At 41.9% G+C, this 23,445-nt stretch overlaps 1 protein-coding gene across 1 annotated transcript in view; it reads right to left on the bottom strand.

Annotated features, from left to right (window-relative positions):
- Positions 1 to 521: 521 nt before the first annotated feature.
- Positions 522 to 23,445, bottom strand: part of impact (impact RWD domain protein) — a 43,323-nt gene continuing 20,399 nt past the window's right edge. The window contains exons 8-11 of the mRNA XM_073045614.1: positions 12,058 to 12,131; positions 7,593 to 7,683; positions 6,266 to 6,400; positions 522 to 1,944 (exon numbers count right to left, since the gene is read on the bottom strand). Coding sequence (XP_072901715.1) covers positions 1,885 to 1,944; positions 6,266 to 6,400; positions 7,593 to 7,683; positions 12,058 to 12,131 — 360 coding nt within the window. The 3' untranslated portion in view covers positions 522 to 1,884. The remainder of the gene's footprint in view (positions 1,945 to 6,265; positions 6,401 to 7,592; positions 7,684 to 12,057; positions 12,132 to 23,445) is intronic.

The raw sequence follows: 23,445 nt of genomic DNA, 5'->3' as shown, positions 1-23,445 counted from the left end.
TTTTATATACACTTTTCATTGAAATTTATAATTTTTTATTAATATGTATTGCACAATGCACTGCTGCACAAAACACCAAATTTCACTAAATGTGTTGGTGATATTAACCCTGATTCCGATTCTAATTTTGAAGCAGGCAAGTGGAGTGGGCATTGTTGGAGCAGCCATTGTGTGTGTGGGCCAGTTTTAGATTGGCTTTGATCATCAGGCTTGGGTGAAGTAATTATCTCATAAGTGTCTTCTTTTTTCTTCATTCCTGGTCTGTTAGGGTACAGTTAGTGCAGTGGGAATGGCTCAAGGAACTGCGTTGTGTTCTTTGTGCGAGATGTGGGAATTCTGGGAGACCTCAGTGACTGAGACCCATTTTATGCAGTTTATACGTGACTATTCTCCACTCTGGAAAAATGATCCTGTTATTGTTTTGGCTCCAAAACAGCACAGCCACCTCCAAGTTATTGTTTACCAACCCATTTGTTCATGTTGTTGTGAAGGAAGGAATTCATTGAACAAATTCAGATTAGAATCAATTTTAATGTTTTATTCAGAACATGAAGTTTACAGTAAAAATATGCCAATTAACTACTAAATATTTGCTCTTCACCTCCCATTTCTATTTAAAGCAGAGGAAAGTCATATCAGGTCAGTTCAATGGTTCAACACTGGAAATGAGCAATTTGTTTAAATCACTAGAACACTTGCTGCCTCATCCCAAGATTAAGAAGCCATTTGTAAAGTTAAGGTTTCACAAAAGGTGTAAAATGAAAACCCATCATGAGCACAGTTCACCAAACTTCAGATCTTCCTGTATCGAACCCATGGATTCCAGAAATACAATGATCTCATTATACCATTGATCAGGGCCAAATACTGATCAAGCACAGATGACATGGTAGCACAAAGGCACAGCTCCAGCACCTAGGTACAATGGTGAAGCTAGAGACCTCGTTCAAAGTGCTAATGAAGCTCAGTGGGTGGAAAAGGACAGCTGATATTTTGAGCCCCTTCATCAGGACCTCTCTCCACAGATGCTGCCTGACCTACTGAGTGCTTCCAGCATTTGGAGAACCTTGCTTTCTATAATCCTACAGAATCATTTCAAAAGCAGGGGTGTATTCCATGCTGCCCCCGGTTAATAAACATTGCTTGACAGATTAGCTTGTAAGTTGCGGCCCATGGGAGTTTGTTTTTCCCAAACCAACTTATACATTCAAGACAATACAGTTTTGGACATGATGATACTTCACAGATTAAATTTTCTGGTCAGAGAACAGTTGGCAATAAGGCAGCACCGCATTTAGTTGATTGGCAATTGGTCAGGAATGAGATAAGCCAGTTGTTATCCGGAAAAGTAGAGGAAGCCAGTTCAGGAGGGAATTGGAAATTCCTGAAAAGAAGCAAAGCTGTGGGAGAAAGAAAAGGGAAAGGGGCAAATTGAGTAGAATCAAAGAGCTAGCACCTGCTTGAAGGCCTGAATGTCTACCCACTCTTCTTCGCCGTGACATTCCAATAAGAATCAATATTGTTAATGGAACATGGCACGGAACTGAAAAACGCTGCTGAGACTCAAACCCTCTCCTTTCATGACCGATGCTTGTGGACGTGTGGATGCTTGCTCTGGAAATTAAGGAGTTTTGATCTGAATCTTCTTGGTGGGGTGGGGGGGGGGGGTCATCAACCAGTAGTGACCACTTGCTGACAGCAACAGGCAGAAAGAATTACAGCTGGGTGCAGGCAAAGGATCTGGATTGAAGTCCTGGAGTACAACAGTACAAAGACAGCAAGAATACTTCCCTATATTTCATTTTGGTTTCAGTAGGGCAGTTCTGGACACTCTGATATCGTTCTTATCCATTAATTAGAAAATATCAATATTACTTCCTCCATTTATTTTCCTTTCTTGTTCTTTAGTTTTTTGTTCTTTATTGGCATCTTTGACACTTCCCCCTACAAGATTAACACAAAATTTCATCAGTGTTATGACCTTAAGAGATAAACATATATTCATGCAGGGGTAGGCAGAACAGCAGTAGGTGAGGATAAAGGCAGGACGATGTAAAAGAACTTCGACAACTTCAGTAGGTGGGCAAAGCTATGGCAGATACAATTTAAATATCTGAAATTATTGTCATCTCCTGTGATCACAAGAGAAATCAATCAGAGTAATTTCAAACTGCCAAGAAGCTGGCAACTAATTGAAGAGATTTAGCAATCATCAGGAATTGTAGGATAAAAAGTAATTAAGAGGCCAACTTTGTTCTAAGATATGATAGAAGGTGAAAGCTGTGATTTAAGGGGCTGCAGAGTGGTGCGACACGTAGAACCACTGTCTCACTGCTCCATAAACCCAGGTTCGATCCTGACCTTTGGTGCTGTCTCCAGGTTCTCACTGTGACCATGTGAGTTTCCCCTGGGTGCTTCAGTTTTCTCAACATTCCAAATACTTGTGGGTTGTTGAGTTAATTGACCACTGCAAACTGTCCCTTGTGAAGAGAAGAACTGGGCAGCTGATGGCAGTGTAGGGAGAATAGAATGTGATTACTGTCGCATTAACCCCAGTGGGTGCTTGATGACCAGCATAGGCTAAGTGGGCCGAAGAGTGTGCTTTCATGCTGTATGATATCAGCTTACAAAGATTTTGAGAAGCAGCAGATAACCTGAGGACCAAGTGATGCCAACATTTCCAACAAGGTAATTTCATCTACAGTATCTAGCACCCCTAATGTGAAAAGGTGTATTAAAGAGTTTTACAGGAGCAATCACTGATGCCGAGCCAGATAAGGTTATGTTATATGGGGGTGAAGGGCAGAGTTGACAGAACTTTCAATCGTATTCTCCATTGCTTCCCACTATTATCAGCTGTCATCCCCCAACCCCATCCTCCTGACCTGAACAAGGATGAGGTACTCCTTGTACTCCTCCCATCCCACCAGTCTCAGAGCTCAACATGTAGAGCTTCAGCAAGCCTGACCACTGGTTCAAGATTCTAGATTGCTTAATGTCATCTCCAGTGCACAAGTACAAAGGAGAACGAAATAATCGTTACTCCAGATCCAATGCAGCACAAAAAAAAAATGCAATATAAATACATAAGATCACTTGTATGCATAAATTGTGCATGAGAGAGGGAGCTGGTGGGGGCTTTGGGGTTCTAATGTTTTAACTGTCATTCATTCTTTGTGGCACTTCTCTGTTTTCATGGATTTCAGGATGTATATTGTATACATTTCTCTGACATTAAATGTTCCTATTGAAACCAAATGAAATTGATTGTATGTCTTAAAAAGTGTTGCTGGGCACAGTAGTGATTCTGACAGGAAATAATAAAGTAGTAGCGGTGAGTGGGGTGGAGGTGTTGATCAGTTTTACTGCTTGGGGAAAGTAACTGTTTTTGAGTCTGGTGGTCCTGGTGTGGATGCTACACAGCCTTTTCCCTGATGCAATTGGCCTTTTTCCGACACCTTTCTGTACATACAGTATGTCATTGATGGCAGGTAGGCTGGTGCCGGTGATGCATTGGGCAGTTTTGATGACCCATTGTAGAGCCATCCTGTTCGCCACAGTGCAGTTTCATACCAAGCAGTGATGCAGCTTGTCAGGATGCTCTCTGCTGTGCACGTGGAAGAACACAAGTATAGATGTGCACAGTCCAGCTCTCTTCGGCCTTCACAGCAAGTAGAGGCATTGGTGAGCTTTCCTGATTGTGTAGGATGTGTTCTGGCACCATGAGAGGCTGTGAGAGACATGTACTCCCAGGAGTTTGCAACTGCTGTGCCACCGATGTAAAAAGGGGTGCGGGTGGTGAGTTCTCCTGAAGCCAATAACCATCTCCTTTGTCTTATTGACATTAAGGAAGGGTTATATGTCTGGCACCAGACTCAAGCTCTTCCACCGCCTTTCAGTCAGCCCTCTCATCATTGCTGGTGGCGAGCCCCACCACTCAAGTCATCGGCAACTTGACAATGTGACTACTTGGGTGCTTGGCCGTGCAGACCGTGTGGAATTTGCAAGTCCTCTTGGTATCCCTAGGTGTTATAGTTTCATTCCACATGTTATAGGTTAATTGGCTGCTGTAAATCACCTCTACTTTGTGAGTGAGTGTCAGGAGAATTGGAGAAGCTGACAGGTATGCAGAATAGTACAAGTTTTATTTTACTTAAAGATACAGCATGGTAACAAGCTCTCCCAGCCTAATTGTCTCTTCTGCCCAATTATATCCATGTGACCAATTACCCATACACCTTTGGAATGTGGGAGGAAACTGGAGCCCCCGGATGAAACCCTCACGTTCATTGGGTAAACATTAAAAGCTCCGTACAGACAGCGGCAGAATTGAACCAGGTGCTGTAATAGCATTACGTTAACGGCTAGGATACAAGTGGGGGGGGGGGGGGGGGGTTGATGAGACTGTAAGAGATCTCAAATATGCAAGAAATTTTCAGATACAACTTAGGAAATGGTTATTACACCATAATTTCCAGCACCTGTAACAAGTAGCAACACCTAACACATCCATGGGCTTGGCAATAAAGGCAGAGGGTGGCGGTGGATGGGCACTTGTCCAACTGGAAGTCTATAACTGCGACCTCTGGCATTGATTGATTTGGATGAGAATAGAGTTGGTTTGATAACTAAGTTTGCAGATCATATTGGTGGAGTCATAGAGAGGAAAGAAGGTTGTTCAACAATACAGGGGGACACAAGGCAGCTGGAAAGCTGGGACATTTGGAGTAAATGACACAAACAACAGGAGTTCTGATATACAAATGGACCTTGGGGTAGAAGTCCTTAGGCCACTGAAAGAGGTACACAGGTAGACAGAGTAGTGAAGAAGGCATTTGGTTTGCTTTGTTAAGGCCCTGAGTACCAGAGATGAATGTCATGTTGGAGTTGTATAAAACATTGGTAAGACACGTTGCAGCTGTTGGACAGTATTATGTAGAGATCCAGTCACATTACAGGAAGGGTGTGGTACCAATAAACAGAGTACGGAGGAGGTTCACAGGAATGCAGTGCTATAGTTTTGAGATTGGATAGGCTGGGTTTATTTTCATTGGAACACAGAAAGCTAAGGTGGGCTGAAGGGCCCGTTCCTGTGCTGTACAATTCTATCTATGACAATTTCCACCAGCTCTAACTGGACATCGCCATTCAACACACCTTCCCTTCTATTCCCCTCTTAGCAGTCCAAATGGACTGTGCACACTGCAATTAATTGGTCTACTCATGCATCTCCCCCTCCCACTGGCAGAGGTACAACTCCTGCTCCACCCTGTCCCTTCTCACCATCCAGGAACCCATGACAGCCCATTCAGTCTGAGGCTTCCTCTGCATTGGGAGCACTGAATCACGGGTCACAGCCTCAAAGTAAGGGACTCACCATTCAGAACAGAGAGAGGAAAAGATTTCCTCAAATCGAGGGTGGTGAGGTGTGGATGCTCAAGGTGCTTCATTTTCAGAAGACAAATTGGGTAGGGCTTTTACAATGAAAATCCTGAACGTTCTGAAACACACCTGGGGCATGTCACAGGTAGGGTGGTTAGGAATGCTTGTGGCTCACTGACATTCATCAGTCAGGGTGTTGAGTACAGAGGTTGAAATGTTATGTTGCAGGTGCAGAAGATGTTGCTGAGGGTACATTTTGGAGTATTAAGTTCAGTTTTGGATGCCATATTAAAGGAAATACGTCATTAAACGGGAAAGAGTTCAAAAAAGATTTATGACAACGTTAACAGGACATGAGGGACAGAGTAATAGGGAGAGGTTGGGCAGGCTAGAACTTTACTGCTTGGAGCATAGGAGATTGAGGGGTGACTTTAGAGAGGTATAAAGTCACAAGGGCTAAAAATAAGCTAATGCACACAGCCTTTTTCCTTGGAAAAGGGAATCAGAAACTATAAGACACAGTTTTAAGGTTAAGAGGGGAAAGATTTAAAAGGGACCTTCTTCACACAGAGGGCAATGGGTATAAGGAATAAGCTGCCCCAGAAAATGGTTGAGCAGGTACAATAACAACATTTAGACAGGTACATGGATAGGAACTGCTCAGCGGAATATGGGTCAAACACGGGCAGATGGGATTAGCTTCGTTGGGCATCTCAGTCACAGAGACTGGTCCATTCTGGAGACAAAGTGCCTACTTCCACACTGTGTTACTCCATGATTCTATGTTATTGAATGGAATAGCAGGTGCAAGGGGCTGAGTAGCCTATTCCTGCTTATATTGCTTAAATCACAATCACTTACTGAGCTCAAGTGCTGGTCTTACCCCAAGTTCGCTGTAACCCTCATCAACGAGTAGGTTTCTAGCACAATTGTTGATATGCTTGAAGCGGTCAGGTCCTAGCAAAATCCCCCCGTACCACCGGGAAACCACCACCAGCACATTGCGGACATCTAAAATCTGTTGAAGCAAGGCAGCAGTGAAGAAATGCACTCCTTCAACCCTCACTGATAATGAGGGTTGGCAATGACAAACAAAAGCAATGTGAACTATATCAACATGCTAGAACGTTGGCAGCGAGGGATGACTTGGTATTAGTTTATTATTGTTACACATACCAAGATACAGTGAAAAGCTTTTGCTTTGCATGTCATCCAGACAGATCATTCCATACATAGCGACGAACATGTAGCAAAAAGTATTACATTTACAGAGAAAGTGCAGTGCAGGCAGATGATAATACATAACCATATGAGTTAGACTGAGAGATCTAGAGTTCATCTATCAGTGTAAGAAAAGTCCATTCAAGAGTCTGATAACAGCACGATTGACACCGTCCTCGAGCCAGTGATACATGTTCTCAAGCTTTTATATCTTTTGCCTAATAGGAGTGAGAAGGAAGAACGATCAGGCTGAGAGAGGGGCTTTAATTATGCTGGCTACTTTGCTGAGGCAGCGGGAAATGCAGATGGAGTCAATGGTTTGTGTGAAATGGGCTGTGTCCACAATTCTCTGCAGTTTCTTGCAGTCTTGGGTAGAGTGGCTGACACACAAGCTAAATGGAAGCATCCATTTAGGATTTTATAAAATATTGGGGGGGGGGGCATAGGCAGGATAGATAGTCACCATCTATTTTCCACAAGTTAGGGGAGTGTCCCTGGAATTAGAAAAGTTTAAGATGAGAGGATAAAGATTTAAAGGGACAGGTTTTCCACACAGAGGGTGGTGGGCATATGGAGCGAGCTGCCAAAAGAAGTGGTAGAGGTGGGCACAATTACCATGTTTAAATGGCATTTGGACTGGTACAAACTAAACATAATAAAACTATGTAAAGTATGTTACCAAATACTACCTTGAGATTCATTTTCTTGCAGGCATTTATATGAAATGAGAAATATGATAGAATTTTACAAAAAAACTACATTAACCATTTCTCAGTCTGCCTATGTACAAATGACAAACTGTAGGTAAAAATAATACTGAGAACATGAGTTGGAAAAGTTTAGAACAATATATACCTAGTGCAGGGAAACGGGAATTGCATAGAGAGGCATCACGGCAGCATCGACAAGCAGGGCTGAGAGGGAAGGAATCTGTGCAGATGATTCAGCAAAAGGTTAGAACTATCAGGTATCGTTCAGCTTACTGTTACCTGCATGAGATGTAGCAAACGGCCCCCAGCTGCAGTCTCGCCATCGTCCGCACAGTCCTGAAGGAACGTCCGTTTGTCTTCACAGTATATCCTAGAGAAATAATGTTCCTGCTGTACTCTTTTCAGTCACCAAACCAGAAGTGTAAACTTGGACACTGCTATCAGTAAAGTAGATAACTGGTGATACCAAACTCTGAGGATTGATTTAAAATGTTTTCTTTAACCCCAGCATGTAGGAGAGATGCCCATCTTGTATCTAGAAATACTAGTGCAGGAGAAAACCACTGAGCCTTTGATCCAGCTTCTACCCACTCAAGGTGATCTGGATAAATTCAATAATCAGGTTATACAGCATGGAAACAGGCCCTTCAGTCCAACAGGTCCATGCCAACCAAGGTGCCATCAAAGCTGATCCCATTTGTCTATGGTTGGTCCATATCCCACCGATCCATATACTTGTCTGAGTAGCTTATAAATGGTGTCAATGTACCTGCCTCAACCACTTCTCCTGGCAGCTCATTCCATTTACGGAATAGCTTCTAGGTGAAAATGTTGCCCCTTGGGTTCCGATTAAATCTTTCCCCTCACACCTTAATCTGTGCTTTCTAATTCTTGATACCTCAACCCTGGAAAAAAGACCCATCTATGACCATCATGATGTTATACACATCTATAAGATGATCCCACGTTTTCCTACACTCCACAGAATACATTTCTAGCCTGCTCCACCTTTCTCTGTAGCTCAGCACTGAAGTCTCCTGTTCTTCCCATATCCCTGAACCCCTCTAGCTTCAAGGACAATACCCAATTCCTTCTTGAAAATATTTAATGATTTGACTTCTATTGAAGGAAATTGCTTTTATTTAGCAGCTTTAACATTGAGAAAAATCCCAAGTGATTTTTATTGATGCTGTGACGACAACCAATGCATTTATATGCCTTACATTTAAGCTTGGTTGCAGTTGAGCTTGTTGGTGAGGTTGGGCATGAGACACAGCTATCCAAGATGACATGGACAGTGGGCATGTGAGTCCCTTTCTCTTCAAACCACCCTCTCACCTTGTCCTGGGTGCACATCACCAATGCTGCTCTGTCCAAAGTCTGAAATTCCCAACCCAGCAGAGTTGTAGGGGCACCTTTGCTAGAACGCATGTAGTCAACAGCTTGAGACCAATCCCATATACCAAACTCTGAGGATTGATATGGCCAATATCCCTCTTTTCCCTGCACTTTCATGTCTCTACCCCCTAAACATTGCTATCATATCTGCTTCCGCTACCTTCAGTATAAAAAGAGTTGCTTGAAAATCTTGAAGGTTTCAGTCTCTCACCTGAAAGCTACGTACTCTGGTATTCGACACTTCCACCCTGAGAGAAAGTCTCTGGGCATCAAACTTACCTGTGCCTCCAATAATTCCAGTCACGTCTTACCTCAGCCTCTCTTGCTCCCAACAAAACAATCCAAGTTTTCCAACCTCTCCTTGTATCTAACACCCCTAATCCAGGCAGCATCCTGGTAAACCTCTTTGCACTCCCTCCAAAGCCTCCACATTCTTCCTGTAATGGGACAATCAGAACTGCACACAATACAAATGTGGCCTAAGCAAACAATGGAGCAGCAACATGATTTCCTAACATTTACACTCAGTTCCCTGACCAATGAAGGCAAGCACACCATATTCCTCCTTTACCACCTTAACTGCTTCATGGAGGTATGGATTTACACCCCAAGATCCCTCTTATTATCAATGTTCCCAGTGTTTCCATTGACTGTACATTTTCTCCTTACATTTAACCTCCCAAAATGTTATACTCAATCTTCCAACTCTCCGCCCACATTTCCATCTTGTTGTACCTATTGACAATCTTCCTCACTATCTGCATCTCAGTCAATGTTTGTGTCGTTTGCAACTTACCCATCAGCCCATCTAGGTTTTGTCCAAATCAGTTACATACAGTACATATTGCAATGGGTGGAACAAAAGTAGATCCTGTTATAGCCCTATAACAGGATTCCACTTTTTGAAATCCTTGTTTAAATCAGACCAATACTGTGCACAGCTCTCGTGATCTGGTTTGACCAATGTACTCCACAGAAGTGAGAGATCCAGATGCAGCACAGCTTGCAACTGCTTATGAACCACTCATATGTGGGTACAGCAAGCAATTAGGAAAGCCAATGGAATGTTTTGTTGGGGAATGGAATACTTAAGAAATGAGGTCAAGCTTCACAAAACCACGAGATATATGAGGAAAATTAGGCAATTTGGCCCATTAAGTCTGGTCTAATACTTAACTATAACTTTTTTTCCCCCAACCTCATTCACCTGCGTTCTCCTCATAACTCTTAACAATCAAGAACCTACCCTTCTGTCTTAAATACATCCAATGATGACTTGGCCTCCAGAACCCTCTGTGGAAATGAATTCCAAAGATTCACCACCCTCTGGCTGAAGAAATTCATCCTCATCTCAATTCTAGAGAGATGTTCTTTATTCCAAGGGTATGTCTTGGATGCTAGACTTTTTTCTCAATGCCCACTCTATCTAGGCCTTTCATTTTCTGCTAGGTTTCATTGAGATCCCCTTCATCCTTCTGAACTTCAGCAAGTACAGGCCCAGAGACATCAAACACCTCTCCTTTGTTAAGCCTTTCATTTCTGGAATCATTCATGTGTACCTCCTCGGACCCTCTCAAGGGTCAGCATAGCCTTCTTTGGATATGGGACCAAAACTTCTCACAATATTCTAAACTGTCCTAACCAACACCTGTAGAAGGACGCAGACATTAGGAGAATGGGCAAAGAAGTGGCAGATGTAATATAGTGCAGAGAAATGTACAGTCATACACTTTGGTAGAAGGAATAAAAGTGTAGATTATTTTCTAAATGGGGAAAATAATTCAAAACTCAAAGGTGCAAAGGGACTTGGGAGTCCTTATGCGGAATTTCCTAGAGATTAATTTGCAAGTTGAGTTGGTGGTAAGGAAAACAAATGCAATATTAGCATTCGTTCATTTTAAGAGGACCAGGATACAACAGCATGGATGTAATGCTGAGGTTTTATAAGGTATGGATCAGACTGTACTTAGAGTATTGTGAGCAGTTTTGGGCCCCTTATCTAAGAAAAGATGAGCTGGCATTGGAGAGGGTCCAGAAGGGGTTTACGAGAATGATTCTGGAGATGAAAGGGTTAGCATTTGAAGGCTCTGGGCCTGTACTTGCTGGAGTTTAGCTGAATGAGAGAGACCTCATTGAAACCTATCAAATATTGAAAAGCCTAGATAGCTTGGCTATGGAGAGGAAGTTTCCTATATTTGATGGCTCTCCACTAGCACCAGAGGGAACAGCCTCAGGATAGAGGGACATCCATTTAGAACAGAGATGGGAAGGAATTTATTTACCGGGGATGGTGAATCTTTGGAATTCATTGCCATGGTCAGCTGTTGGGGCCAAGTCATTGAGTAGATTTAAAGCAGAGGTCATTAGTTCTTGATTAGTCATGCATCAAAGATTATGGAGAGATGGCACAAGGATAGGGTTGAGAGGAATAATAAATCAATCATGATGGAATAGCAGAGCAGACTTGATGGGCCAAATGGCCTAATTCTACTCCAATGTCTTATGGTCTTATAATATCTCAGCAATACATCCTTGCTTTTATATTCTAGTCCTCTCTAAATTTTTTCCCCCCTAGTGTAGGGAAGTCCAAACCAAGGGGATGCAAGTTCAGGGTAGGAGGGGAGAGATTTAAGAGGGACTTGATAAGCAACTTTTTCCTACACAGAGGAGGGTGAGTAGATGGAACGAGCTGCCGGAGGAAGAGGTTAAGGCAGGTACAATAGTATCATTTAAGAAGCACTTGGAGGGATGGAGCTAAGGGGATACGAGTCCAACACAGGAAATTGCCACTAGCTGGGTGCAGGGGGCTGAGGGACCTGATTCCATGCTATACCGCTCTGTGACTCTTATGAATGCTATCAGTGCATCTGCCTTTGTTACTACCAACTCAACCAACACGTTAACTTCAGGGAATCCTGAACAAAGACTCCCAATTCCCTTTGCTCTTCTGATCTCTGAATCCTCTCCCCTAATTACTTGCTATACCCACACACCAACTGCCCAGAAACAATAGACCAGGATTATCCAGGCAACATCAGCTTTGAGAGGAACGGTCATCATTTGTCTCGGATTTCCAACATCTGCAGTTTCTTTTTGTTACCTTAAAGTTAGCCTGAGAGTTATCAAACACATTCTACCCATTATGTTGCACACACAAAATGCTGGTGGAATGCAGCAGGTCAGGCAGTATTTTGTGTGTGTTGCTTGAATTTCCAGCATCTGCAGATTTCCTCGTGTCTACCCATTATGTTTCCATCTTCAGAATCAGATTTATTATGACGTGAAATGTGTTATTTAGTTAGATCATTAATAATGACAGTTTTCTGCCTGTTTGCCCCTTTCCTACCGGTACGCGTATATGTTGTGTGTAGCACTGGCAATCTTCTTGTTCTCATACAGCTTCTGAAGACATAGCTTCACCTGAAGAGAAACAGAAAGGAAACAAATTTCTGTTTTTGACTTCCATAACTAGTCATATTCCGCAGGGAAAAACATGAGATAAGATTTAGAGGGATATGGGCCAAACATGAGCAATAGGACTAGCACAGATGGGAAACTTGGTCAGCATGGATATATTGGACCCAAGGGTCTGTTTCGGTGCTGTTTGACTCTTTGATAAAATTGGCATATACATTTCCAAGATCAAGTGGTCTAAATAAAGTGGCTTCCATTGTAACCATTGGGACTTCCCTTCAACCATTCGGTTCTTGAACCAACCTATAAAACCCTAATCACTACAGTTTAGCAACACTATGACCAGTATGATCACTTTCCACTAAAGTTCCTTGCTTTTTTTGTTTGTTCTACATGTGTTCTTTCACATAAAACTTGTGAATAATTTATGCTTCTCTTGTGAACGTTGCCAATCCAATGCTGTGTGCCTGTGATGCTGCTGCTCGCACTGAAACTCCACTTTGGATAACGTCAAAAGGAAATCCCACATTTCGGAGGCACCTCACAATGAGGACGTCCAAGCACATTTTAGCTTTGAACTACAAGACTGCAACCCCTCCTTGTCAGTGTAGCGCTTTCTTGGTGCTGCCCCGCTATACTGAATGTTGCAATGCAGCAACAAACTGGGGCACAGCAAACTCTCATGGTAATGACCATGGACGGGTACATGGATGGGCAAAGTTTAAAAGGATATGGACCAAAATGGTAAATTATTTTATTATTGTCATGTACCAGGTACAGTGATAAACTTTGTTTTGCATGTTATCCATACAGATGACTTCATCATAACAGTGCATCAAGGAAAACAGCAGAATGCAAAATGAAGTGTAGTGCAGGCCGGCAATAAGCTGCAGGGTCATAACGATATAGATTACGAATTCAAAGATCCATCTTATTTTATTAGCGGACTGGTCAATAGTCTGATAATACCAGGATAGAACCTGTCCTTCAGCCTGGTGGTACATGCTCTCAGGCTTCTGTATCTTTTGTCCAATACGAGGATGTGATTATAAACAGCTCTACTTGTCTGCCTCTATCTATCATCCACCTAGCACCATCTCCCAACTCCACTTCTCCCTTCCCTCCTGTAGCTGGCATAAACTGCCCATCATAAAATGGGGGCAAATGGGGTTAAGATGGGAATCTCAGTTGGTATGAACCAGTTGAGCCGAAGACCCTGTTTTTGTGCTGTGTAACTATGACCTGATATCCTGGCTGAATAACAAACACCGGCAAAAGAGTGGGGAAAATTTCTCAGCTCCTCAACGACTACTGGATGGTGTCAAAATCAGAATCAGATTTATCATCACTGTCATATATTGTGAGATGTTGTTTCAAGGCAGCAAGACATAAAAATTACTATAAGCTACAATTTTAAAAAAATATGCTGATGAATCAGCACATAGAGGGAGAATGAAAATCTTGCAGAGTAGATGCCACAACAACTTCTTATTCAACGTCAGCAAGACCAAGGAGCTGATTATTGACTTTAGGAGGAGGAAAGTGGAGGTCCATGAGGCAGTCATCACTGGGGGATCAGAGGTGGAGAGGGTCGTAGCTTTAAATCCCTCGGTGTTATTATTTCAGAGGATCTGTCCAAGTGCAATTATGAAGAAAGCACAGCAGAATTTCTACTTCCTCAGAAGCTTGTGCAGATTTGGTATGATAACTAAAACTTTGACAAATTTCTATATATGTGTGGTGGAGAGTATATTGATTGGTTGCATTACAGCCTGGTATGGAAACAGCAATGCTCTTGAACAGAAATTCTTACAGAAAGTAGTAGATACAACCCAATCCATCACAGGTAAAACCCTCCCCACCACTGAGCACATCTATGCAAAACATTGTTGCAGGAAAGCAGCACCCAACATCAGAGAATCACTCCACCCAGCTCATGCTCTCTTTTCACTGCTGCCATCAGGAGGAAGGTACAGGAGCCCCAGGATTCACACCACCAGTTTCGGGAATAGCTATTACCCCTCAACTATAAGGCTCTTGAACCAGAGCAGATAACTTCACTTGCCTCATCAACGAATTGTTCCCCAAACTTACGGACTTACTTTCAAAGACTCTTCATCCCATGTTCTTGATATTTATTGTGTATATATTTATTATTATAAGTTCTTTTCTTTCTTTTGTATTTGCAGTTTGTTGCCTTTTGCACATTGTTCGTCTGTCCTGTTAGTGCAGTCTTTCATTGAGTCTATTCTGGTTTTTGGATTTTCCCGCAAGAAAATGAACCTTGGGGTTGTAATATGGTGCCATTTATGTACTTTGATAATAAATTTACTTGGAACTTGTTCAAAAGAGGAATTGCGAGGTAGTGTTCATGGGTTCAAGAACTGTTCAGAAATCTGATGGCAGAGGGGAAGCTGTTCCTAAAACATTGAGGGTAAGTCTTCAGGTTCCTGTACCTCCAAAAGAGAGCAACTACCAGATGGTGAGGGTCATTAACAATGGATGCTGCCTTCTTAAGGTACCTTCCTTTGAAGATGCCCTCAAAGGGGTGGGGGGGGGGGGGGGGTTGATGGAACAACCCTCTGCAGTCTTTTTCAATCCTACACGTTGGACTCTCCATTTGAGGTGGTGATGCAACCAGTCAGAATGCTCCCCATGGTGCACCTGTACAAATCTGCTGGAATCTTTGGTGACGTACTAAATCTCCTCAAACTGCTAATTAAGTATAGCTGCCGGTTATATGTTCTGATAGGGTTTACTCCTCTCCTGTTCCTTACGGCAGATGCACTCTCCGGCCACTTGCAACGTATGAGTGCCTCAGGATCTGTTACAAGGCTGTTGCAAAGGTATCTATAGTAACTTAGTTGAAGTCTAATAGTTCTCTTTCTTGATGTGGAAGACCATCAATATAGATTGCACACTTACCATCAGCGTTAAACATCTTAACGAGCCAGAACTTAAATTGTATTGTAAGACCATATGAAGTCAATCTCGGAGGTGGTTGTTACAAGCTCTTTTTGCCAAGTTATGCTCTAATATTTCAAATTAAACTCTAAACAACAGATATTCTTTGTAGCAGTTACAGTCTGATAATAGTAAAATGGAGCTCGATACATATCATAAAGCTGCAGTGTTTTACCACTGCCATCTGAAACCAGGGATGGAATTATTCCCAAGGATGCATTTATTCCACAGCCATTTTCTCAAAGAAACAATTGGAATTAATTACCAAGAAATGGCATAACGATCAAATACGATGCTTAAGATGTCTGGTTAGCACGATTTACTTTACTGCTAAAATGGAATCGTAGTCAATTAACGCAAATAGTAAACTGCTTGGGTCTCAAATAGATTTAGACTTCCAATGCATAGCAGGAATCTGTGCTAAGCTGTTGCTAACATCTGTCACGGTGTCACCTGATTACCAAGAACAAAAGGAGGCAAAAGTACACATCCACTACCTGTTGCCTGGGATTGACAAAAGCAATGTCCCTGCATTTATATAGTACCAATTAAGTCTTTTCCCTCTCACCTTAAAACCTTGCCCTCTCTGTCTAAATGATTAAAATGCTCATCAATCCACTGTGAATGACCCAGTTTCCACCACTCTTTCTTGCAATGTTCCAGCGATTCACTACTCTGTGGGTGAAGAAAGTCTCCCTCAGATCCCCTCACCCTAAACCTATGCCCTCTAGTTTTATCTACCACCGATTCGGGAAAAACTTTTCTGTCGTCTACCTTATCTATACCCCTCATAACTTTATATACCCGAATCATGTTCCCTCTTAACCTCCGCCACTCCTGGGGTCATAGGCCCTGTCTCTCTTCAGAACTGAACTGGTTGGGTTAATACATAGAACTATGATGTTGTGGCCATTACAGAGACATGGCTGTCACAAGAGCAGGAATGGCTGCTGGATGTTCTGGGGTTTAGATATTTCAAATGGGACAGAGAGTAAGGTAAAAGAGGTAGGAGAGTGGCATTGTTAATCAGGGACAGTACCACAGATGCAGAAAGGAAAGATGTCTACCTAATCAGTATAGGTGGAAGCATTAATCAGGAAGGGAGCAATCACTTTATTGGCAGCACTCTATAGCCAACACCACACCCCCATAGCAACAGAGAAACTGAGGTGCAGATTAGAGAAGATTTTGGAAAGTTGCAAAAAAATATCAGGGTTGTTATCATGCATGACTTCAACTTCCCCAATATTGATTGGTTTCTCCTTGGTATAAAATATTTAGATGGGGTGAAATTTGTTAGGTTTGTCCAAGAAGGATTCCTGACACAATATGTAGACAGGCTGTCTAAAGGAGAGGTCATATTGGATCCTGGTACTAGGCAATGAACCTGGTCAGGTAAGAGATTTCACAAACACAATGACCACATCTCACTGACTCTTACATTGGATAGGTATAGGAGCAGACGCAATAGGAAAGTATTTAATTGGGAAAGGGTGAATTATGAAACTATTGAGCAGAAAAATTAGAACAGATGTACTCAGGGAAATGCACAACAGAGATGTGGAGGTTATTTCGAGAGCACTTGTAGGGGTTTCAGGATAGGTATGTCCCATTGAGGTAAGGAAAGGATGGTAGGGTGAAGGAATCATGATTGAAAAGAGTGTGAAACATCTAGTGAAGAGGAAGAAGAAAGCATACTTAAGGTTTTGAAAACAGAGATCAAACAGGATACTAGACTGTTACAACGTAGCCAGGAAGGAATTTAAGAATGGACTTAGAAGAACTAGAAGGGGCATGAGAAAGCCTTGACAAGTAGGATTAAGGAAAACCCCAAGGCATTCTACTCATACGTGATGAACAGGAGGATGACTAGATTGCAAGTAGGACCAATCAGGGATAGAAAAGGAAACCTGTGCCTGGAATTGGAGGAAATAGGAGAGGTCTTTAATGAATACTTTGCTTCAATATTCACCAGATCTTGATAAATGTGAGGACAGTGTAAACCAGGTTGATATACTACAACATGTCGATGTTAAGAAAGAGGATGCACTGGAACTTTTGAAGAACATTAGGAGAGACAACTCCCCGGGCAGAATGGGATATACCCCATGTTACTACAGAAGGCAAGGGAGGAGGTTGCTGTGCCCTCATTGGCTAGAGGAATAGCACCAGAAGATTGGAGGGTGGCAAATATTATCCCTTTGTTCATGAAGGAAATCGGGATAACTGTGGGATAGGACACAATGTTGAGTCAATAGTGGATAAACTAGTTGAGAGAATTCTGAGAGAAAGGATTTATGAGAATTTGCAGAAGCATAGTGCACTAGGGAGTCAGCAGGGCAATGGATAAAACAAATTGATGAAGTAGAGCGGTGGAGGTGGTATAATGGATTTTATTAAAGCTTGTGACAAAGGACCCAATGGTAGTAGGGTCATTCAGGAAACCTTTTACCTTCCTCCCTGTTCCATTGGAAATGTCTAAACCCCAGAACATCAGCAGTCATCCCTGCTCTTGCCGGTTGATGTTTTTGTTACATTTCGTTAGTTTTGTTGTATGGGGGGATCGAGGTTCTCACTGGTTCTGTTAGTTTTGTTGTACAAGGGTGGCGTTTGGGAGGGTCGATGTTCTCACTGTATTGTTAGTTTTGTTGTAGGAAGGGGGGGTCGATGTTCTCACTGTGTTCTGTTAGTTTTGTTGCAGGGGGGGATTGGGAGGGTCAATGTTCTCACTGTGTTCTGTTAGTTTTGTTGTAGGAGGGGGGATTGGAAGGGTCGATGTTCTCACTGTGTTCTGTTAGTTTTGTTGTAGGAGGGGGGATTGGGAGGGTCGATGTTCTCACTGTGTTCTGTTAGTTTTGTTGTACAAGGGTGGCGTTTGGGAGGGTCGATGTTCTCACTGTGTTCTGTTAGTTTTGTTGTAGGAGGGGGGATTGGGAGGGTCGATGTTCTCACTGTGTTCTGTTAGTTTTGTTGTAGGAGGGGGGATTGGAAGGGTCGATGTTCTCACTGTGTTCTGTTAGTTTTGTTGTAGGAGGGGGGATTGGAAGGGTCGATGTTCTCACTGTGTTCTGTTAGTTTTGTTGTAGGAGGGGGGATTGGGAGGGTCGATGTTCTCACTGTGTTCTGTTAGTTTTGTTGTAGGAGGGGGGATTGGGAGGGTCGATGTTCTCACTGTGTTCTGTTAGTTTTGTTGTAGGAGGGGGGGATTGGGAGGGTCGATGTTCTCACTGTGTTCTGTTAGTTTTGTTGTACAAGGGTGGCGTTTGGGAGGGTTGATGTTCTCACTGTGTTCTGTTAGTTTTGTTGTAGGAGGGGGGATTGGGAGGGTCGATGTTCTCACTGTGTTCTGTTAGTTTTGTTGTAGGAGGGGGGATTGGGAGGGTCGATGTTCTCACTGTGTTCTGTTAGTTTTGTTGTACAAGGGTGGTGTTTGGGAGGGTCGATGTTCTCACTGTGTTCTCTTAGTTTTGTACAAGGGGAGGGTTGGGGTCGATGCTTTTCTGTTAGTTTTGTTGTATGAGGGGAGGGGATTTGGAGGTCGATGTTCTTGTTCCATTTTGTGCATGGTGTGGGGTGTTAAAGGTTGATAATTGGGATGCCATTCTTTGTTGTGCTGGGTCTTTGTTTCATGCCTATCTGGAAAAGACAAATCTCAGAGTGTAATGAGTGCAGTACTGAGCTGAGGAGTGGCAGATGGAGTTCAATCTGGAAATGTGTCAAATGACACTACACTTTGGAAGGTTAAACTTGAAGGCATAATACAGGGTTAATGACAGGTTTCTCAGCAACGTGGAAGAACTGAGCCCACGTGCATGGATCCATTAAAGTTGCTGCACAAGTTGACAGAGTGGTTAAGAAATCTTACACTGTGGTGACCATTCTTAATCGGGGGGAATTGAGCCATGAGGTAATGTTGCAGTTCTATAAAACTCTGATCAGACCACACTTAATATATAACCATATAACAATTACAGCATGGAAACAGGCCATCTCGGCCCTTCTAGTCCGTGCCGAACGCTTCCTCTCACCTAGTCCCACCGACCTGCACTCAGCCCATAACCCTCCATTCCTTTCCTGTCCATGCATTGTGTTCAGTTCTAGTTGCGTCATTAATGGAAGCTCAACTCCTATTTTGGAGTCAGAGTTATACAGCACAGAAACAGGCACTTCAGCCCAAATCAGTTATGACAGCACTCTCCGGTATTACATTCAAAGGTTCATTCCTTCTCAAAGGATGTATCCATATACAAATGAAATTTGTCTTCTCCATATAGTCAGAAACAAAGAACGAAAATGAAAGTCATTCAGAGAAGAATGATTAAACCCACGCTCCCCAACCCCCCCGCACAAAAAAGAACAGCATCCTGATCAATTTTTCCAGCTTCTGGTAATTTCTTTCCTCTCTTCCCTTCTCTCTCTTTTTCCATTCCTCACTTTCTCTGGCGACTTATTCCATATATGGACCACCCTCAGTGAAAATTTGCCCCTCAATTTCTTACTAAATCTTTCCCCTCTCACTCACATTCTTGATTTCCATAACCTTGGGGAAAAGACTGTGTGCATTCACCCTATCTATGGCCCTCACGATTTTATATAACTCGACTGGGTCACCCCTCAATCTCCTAGCCTGTTCAGCCTCTATCACTCAATCCCACAAGTTCTGGCAATATCCTCAAAATCTTTTCTGCACTCTTTCCAGCTTAACGGTTTCTTTCCAGAATGACCAATTCTGAACACAATATTCCAACTTCACTCATCACTACTCTGAACTATGATCTACAGATTCACTTTCAAGGACTTCTTATAACTTATGTTCTCAGTATTATTTTTATTTGCACAGCTTGTCTTTTGCACATTGGTGTTTGTCAGTTTTTGTTTATGAATATTTTTCGTAAAATTCTTTTGTATTTTTCCCTTGTAAATATCTGTAAGAAAATTAATCTCAAGGTAACATATAGTAACATTTCCATACTTTGGGATAATAAATTTACTTTGAGCTTGAACTGCAACATAACTTCTATACTCAGTGTCCTTACTGATGAAGCTAAAAGCCCTTCTTACCACCCTGGCTACCTATAATTGATGTAACAAGAGGATGTACCAGAGACAGCTTACTACAATAAAGCAAATTTACAAAAACATCTTTACAAATTTGCATTAAATATGAACAAATCACTGCAAATAGTTAACGATGTACTTGGCACTGTCATCTGTTAAAACTCTGATACAAGTATATTTTTTTTCATTTGGCTTTTTAATAGGCTGTTTTCCTCATTTTTGACACAGTTTATTGGAAGCTCATAAATTATACAGGGGGCTCTATTCTAAATGGACATAAAAGTATTCATGAGGCTTCAAATCAGCTTTAATCAAGTTGTTGCTCCTTTGATTTCAAAGGCCTAATTTGATCTCTCACCATCATTATGAATTAATGCAATGACAAGGAATGCAAATGCCAGGTTAATACAGTGGGGGTTACACTAAGCGATGAGAAATTAAAACCTCTTTTCAAATCAAAAAGTTCTTAAAGAGCTCATAAAATTTCAATTAAATTCTCTTAGGAGATATGCTTATAAACAAAGATCTTCCTCTTAATAATAAATATTTTCCAGCAACTCTTAACTCATTATTAAACTCATCAGAAAATCATTTAGACTGCTGTTGAAATGCTTTGATGAGTTTGTTGAAATAGTCAAATGCCCAGAGGCTGAAAATGGCACAGGAAGGAACCATTCAGCCTATTGTACCCATGTCAGCCCTCAGAGTACCCTCCAATTAGTCCCAATTCTGTTCTTTCCCAATGACTTGTAAATTTTGCATCTTCAAATACTCTTCCAATACTCTTTTGAAAGCTCGCCTTAAATCCACAGGCATATCCTTCCCTACCACTAGTAGTATCTGCAGGAGGTGCTACCTCAAGAAAGCAACATCCATCATAGATCCCACCATCCAGCCCATAGCATGTTCTAACAGCTACCAGAGTGTGCAGAAGCCTGAAGTCCTACAGCACCAGGTTCAGGAAACAACAGCTACTTCCCTTCAACCATTTGGTTCTTGAACCAACTGGCACAAAACTCATCTTTGCCTCAGTATAGGACCATTTAGGACCACCTTGTACAATTGATGCTTTTTAAAAAATCTAATTGTGTTATTTTTATAAAATCTCCATACAATTTATGTTTTTCTCGTGAGAAAAATGCTGCTGCACTTATGTTTTTAATTACACTTGTGCATACGGGTATGGGACGTACGACAATGAACTTGACTTTGAACTTACAGTCACTGCCTTTTTAAAAAGACTTTAAAAACAGATCATTCTCTTGAATTCTCATGCAAAGACCAAAATAAGATTAGGAATTGGGGATTAAGATATCTTCAGGCAAATTATTTGGAAACTCGTTTAATTGTTATTTAAAAATCAAACATTTTAGTTTTAAGGGGTTGGTAAAATGAGCATAAAATAACAGAGCAAAATCATGCCATTCGTCCCATTGAGTCTGCCCCGCCATTCCGTCATGGCTGATTTATTATCCCTCTCTACCAAGCAGACTACCTCATGTCAGACCTTGAGAGAACTTGCAGAAGACAAATGTGTTTCTGGCCATTTGTCTCAGAACTCAGGGTGAGGGATCATACATCTACCCTGGAGAAAAGACACCGTATCTATCACTGGATTAGAAACAGAAATGCTGAAAACACACATCAAGCCAGGCAACACTTGTGCAGAGGGAAACTGTTAACATCCCAGGCTGAAGATCCTCCATCTGGCTGTGTTTTACAGTGCGAGTTTGTACTAGTTTACTAATACCACATTTATTTTGTTAGCAAACTTCCATACTTTGAAGAAGCAAGAAACCTCGCCAGCAACTCTACTTCCTTATAAGGCTAAGTTCAGCATGTCCCCAATTACCTGTTCAGATGCATTACGGCTTGGTATGGCAACTGCTCTGCCTGTGACTGCAAGAAGCTGCAGAGAGTTGTGGATACAGGTCATGATGAAAACCTGCTTCTGCTCCTTGCACTCTGTCTACACTTCTTGCTGCCTCAGAAAAACAGACAGCGTCATCAAAGACCCCAAACATTCACTCTTCTCTCCCTTTCAGAAAATACAAAAGCTTGAGAAGATACACCACCAAGCTCAAGGACAATTCTATCCTACTGTTATAAGAGACTGAATGGACCTCATATAGTAAAGAGGAACTCTTGATCTCCCTATCTACCTTATTGTGACTCTTACACTTTATTTTTGGGCTTTTAGTAAAAAAAATATATACGCATTAAAATGAGTCTGGATTGACCTATCATCTTCTAACTTGTCTTCCTTCCCCTCCTCCTGAAAAAGGATTGGAACATCGATTGTTTATTCATTTCCATAGATGCTGCCTGACTTGCTGAGTTCATCCAGCACTGTGTGTGTGATCTGGATTTCCAGCACATGAGAATCTTGTGTTTAAAAATTAAAATGAATTTCTATAATAATTTATTCCAGTTTTGATATAGAAGTTTTTGTTTTAAAATATATAAACATTCTGAAAATATCTAATATTTTATTTATGCAATTCTGAAAAAGGGAAGTTGACCTCACAGGTGCTGCCTGACCTGCTGAGTTTTACCAGCAATTGATTTTATTTCAGATTTCCAACGGCTTTGTGCGTGGTAAGTCACATTTAACAAATCTATTAGCGAGTTTTTCGAGGAGGTTACTAGGAAAGTGGATGAAGGGAAGGCAATGGATGTTGTCTACATGGACTTCAGTAAGCCCTTTGACAAGATCCCGCATGGGAGGCCAGTTAGGAAGATTCAGTCGCTAGGTATACATGGTGAGTTAGTAAATTGGATTAGACATTGGCTCAGTGGGAGAAGTCAGAGAGTGGTAGTGGAGGATTGCTACTCTGAGTGGAGGCCTGTGACTAGTGGTGTGCCACAGGGATCAGTGCTGGGCCCATTGTTATTTGTCATCTATATCAATGATCTGGATGATAATGTGGCAAATTTGCTGATGATACAAAGACTGGAGGTGTAGTGACAGTGAGGAAGGTTTTCAAAGCTTGCAGAGGGATCTGGACCAACTGGAAAATTGGGCTGAAAAAATGGCAGATGGAGTTTAATACAGACAGGTGTGAGGTATTGCACTTTGGAAGGAAAAACCAAGGTAGAACATACAAGATAAATGGTAGGACACTGAGGAATGCAGTAGAACAGAGGGATCTAGGAATACAAATAAAAAATTCCCTAGAAATGGTGTCACAGGTAGATAGGGTAGTAAAGAGAGCTTTTGGTACATTGGCCTTTATAAATCAAAGTATTGAGTATAGGAGTTGGAATGTTATGGTGAGGTTGTATAAGGCATTGATGA

The sequence above is a fragment of the Hemitrygon akajei genome, chromosome 1, assembly GCF_048418815.1.
Source record: "Hemitrygon akajei chromosome 1, sHemAka1.3, whole genome shotgun sequence".
NCBI lineage: Eukaryota > Metazoa > Chordata > Chondrichthyes > Myliobatiformes > Dasyatidae > Hemitrygon > Hemitrygon akajei.
This window is presented reverse-complemented; position numbering and strand designations above follow the sequence as displayed.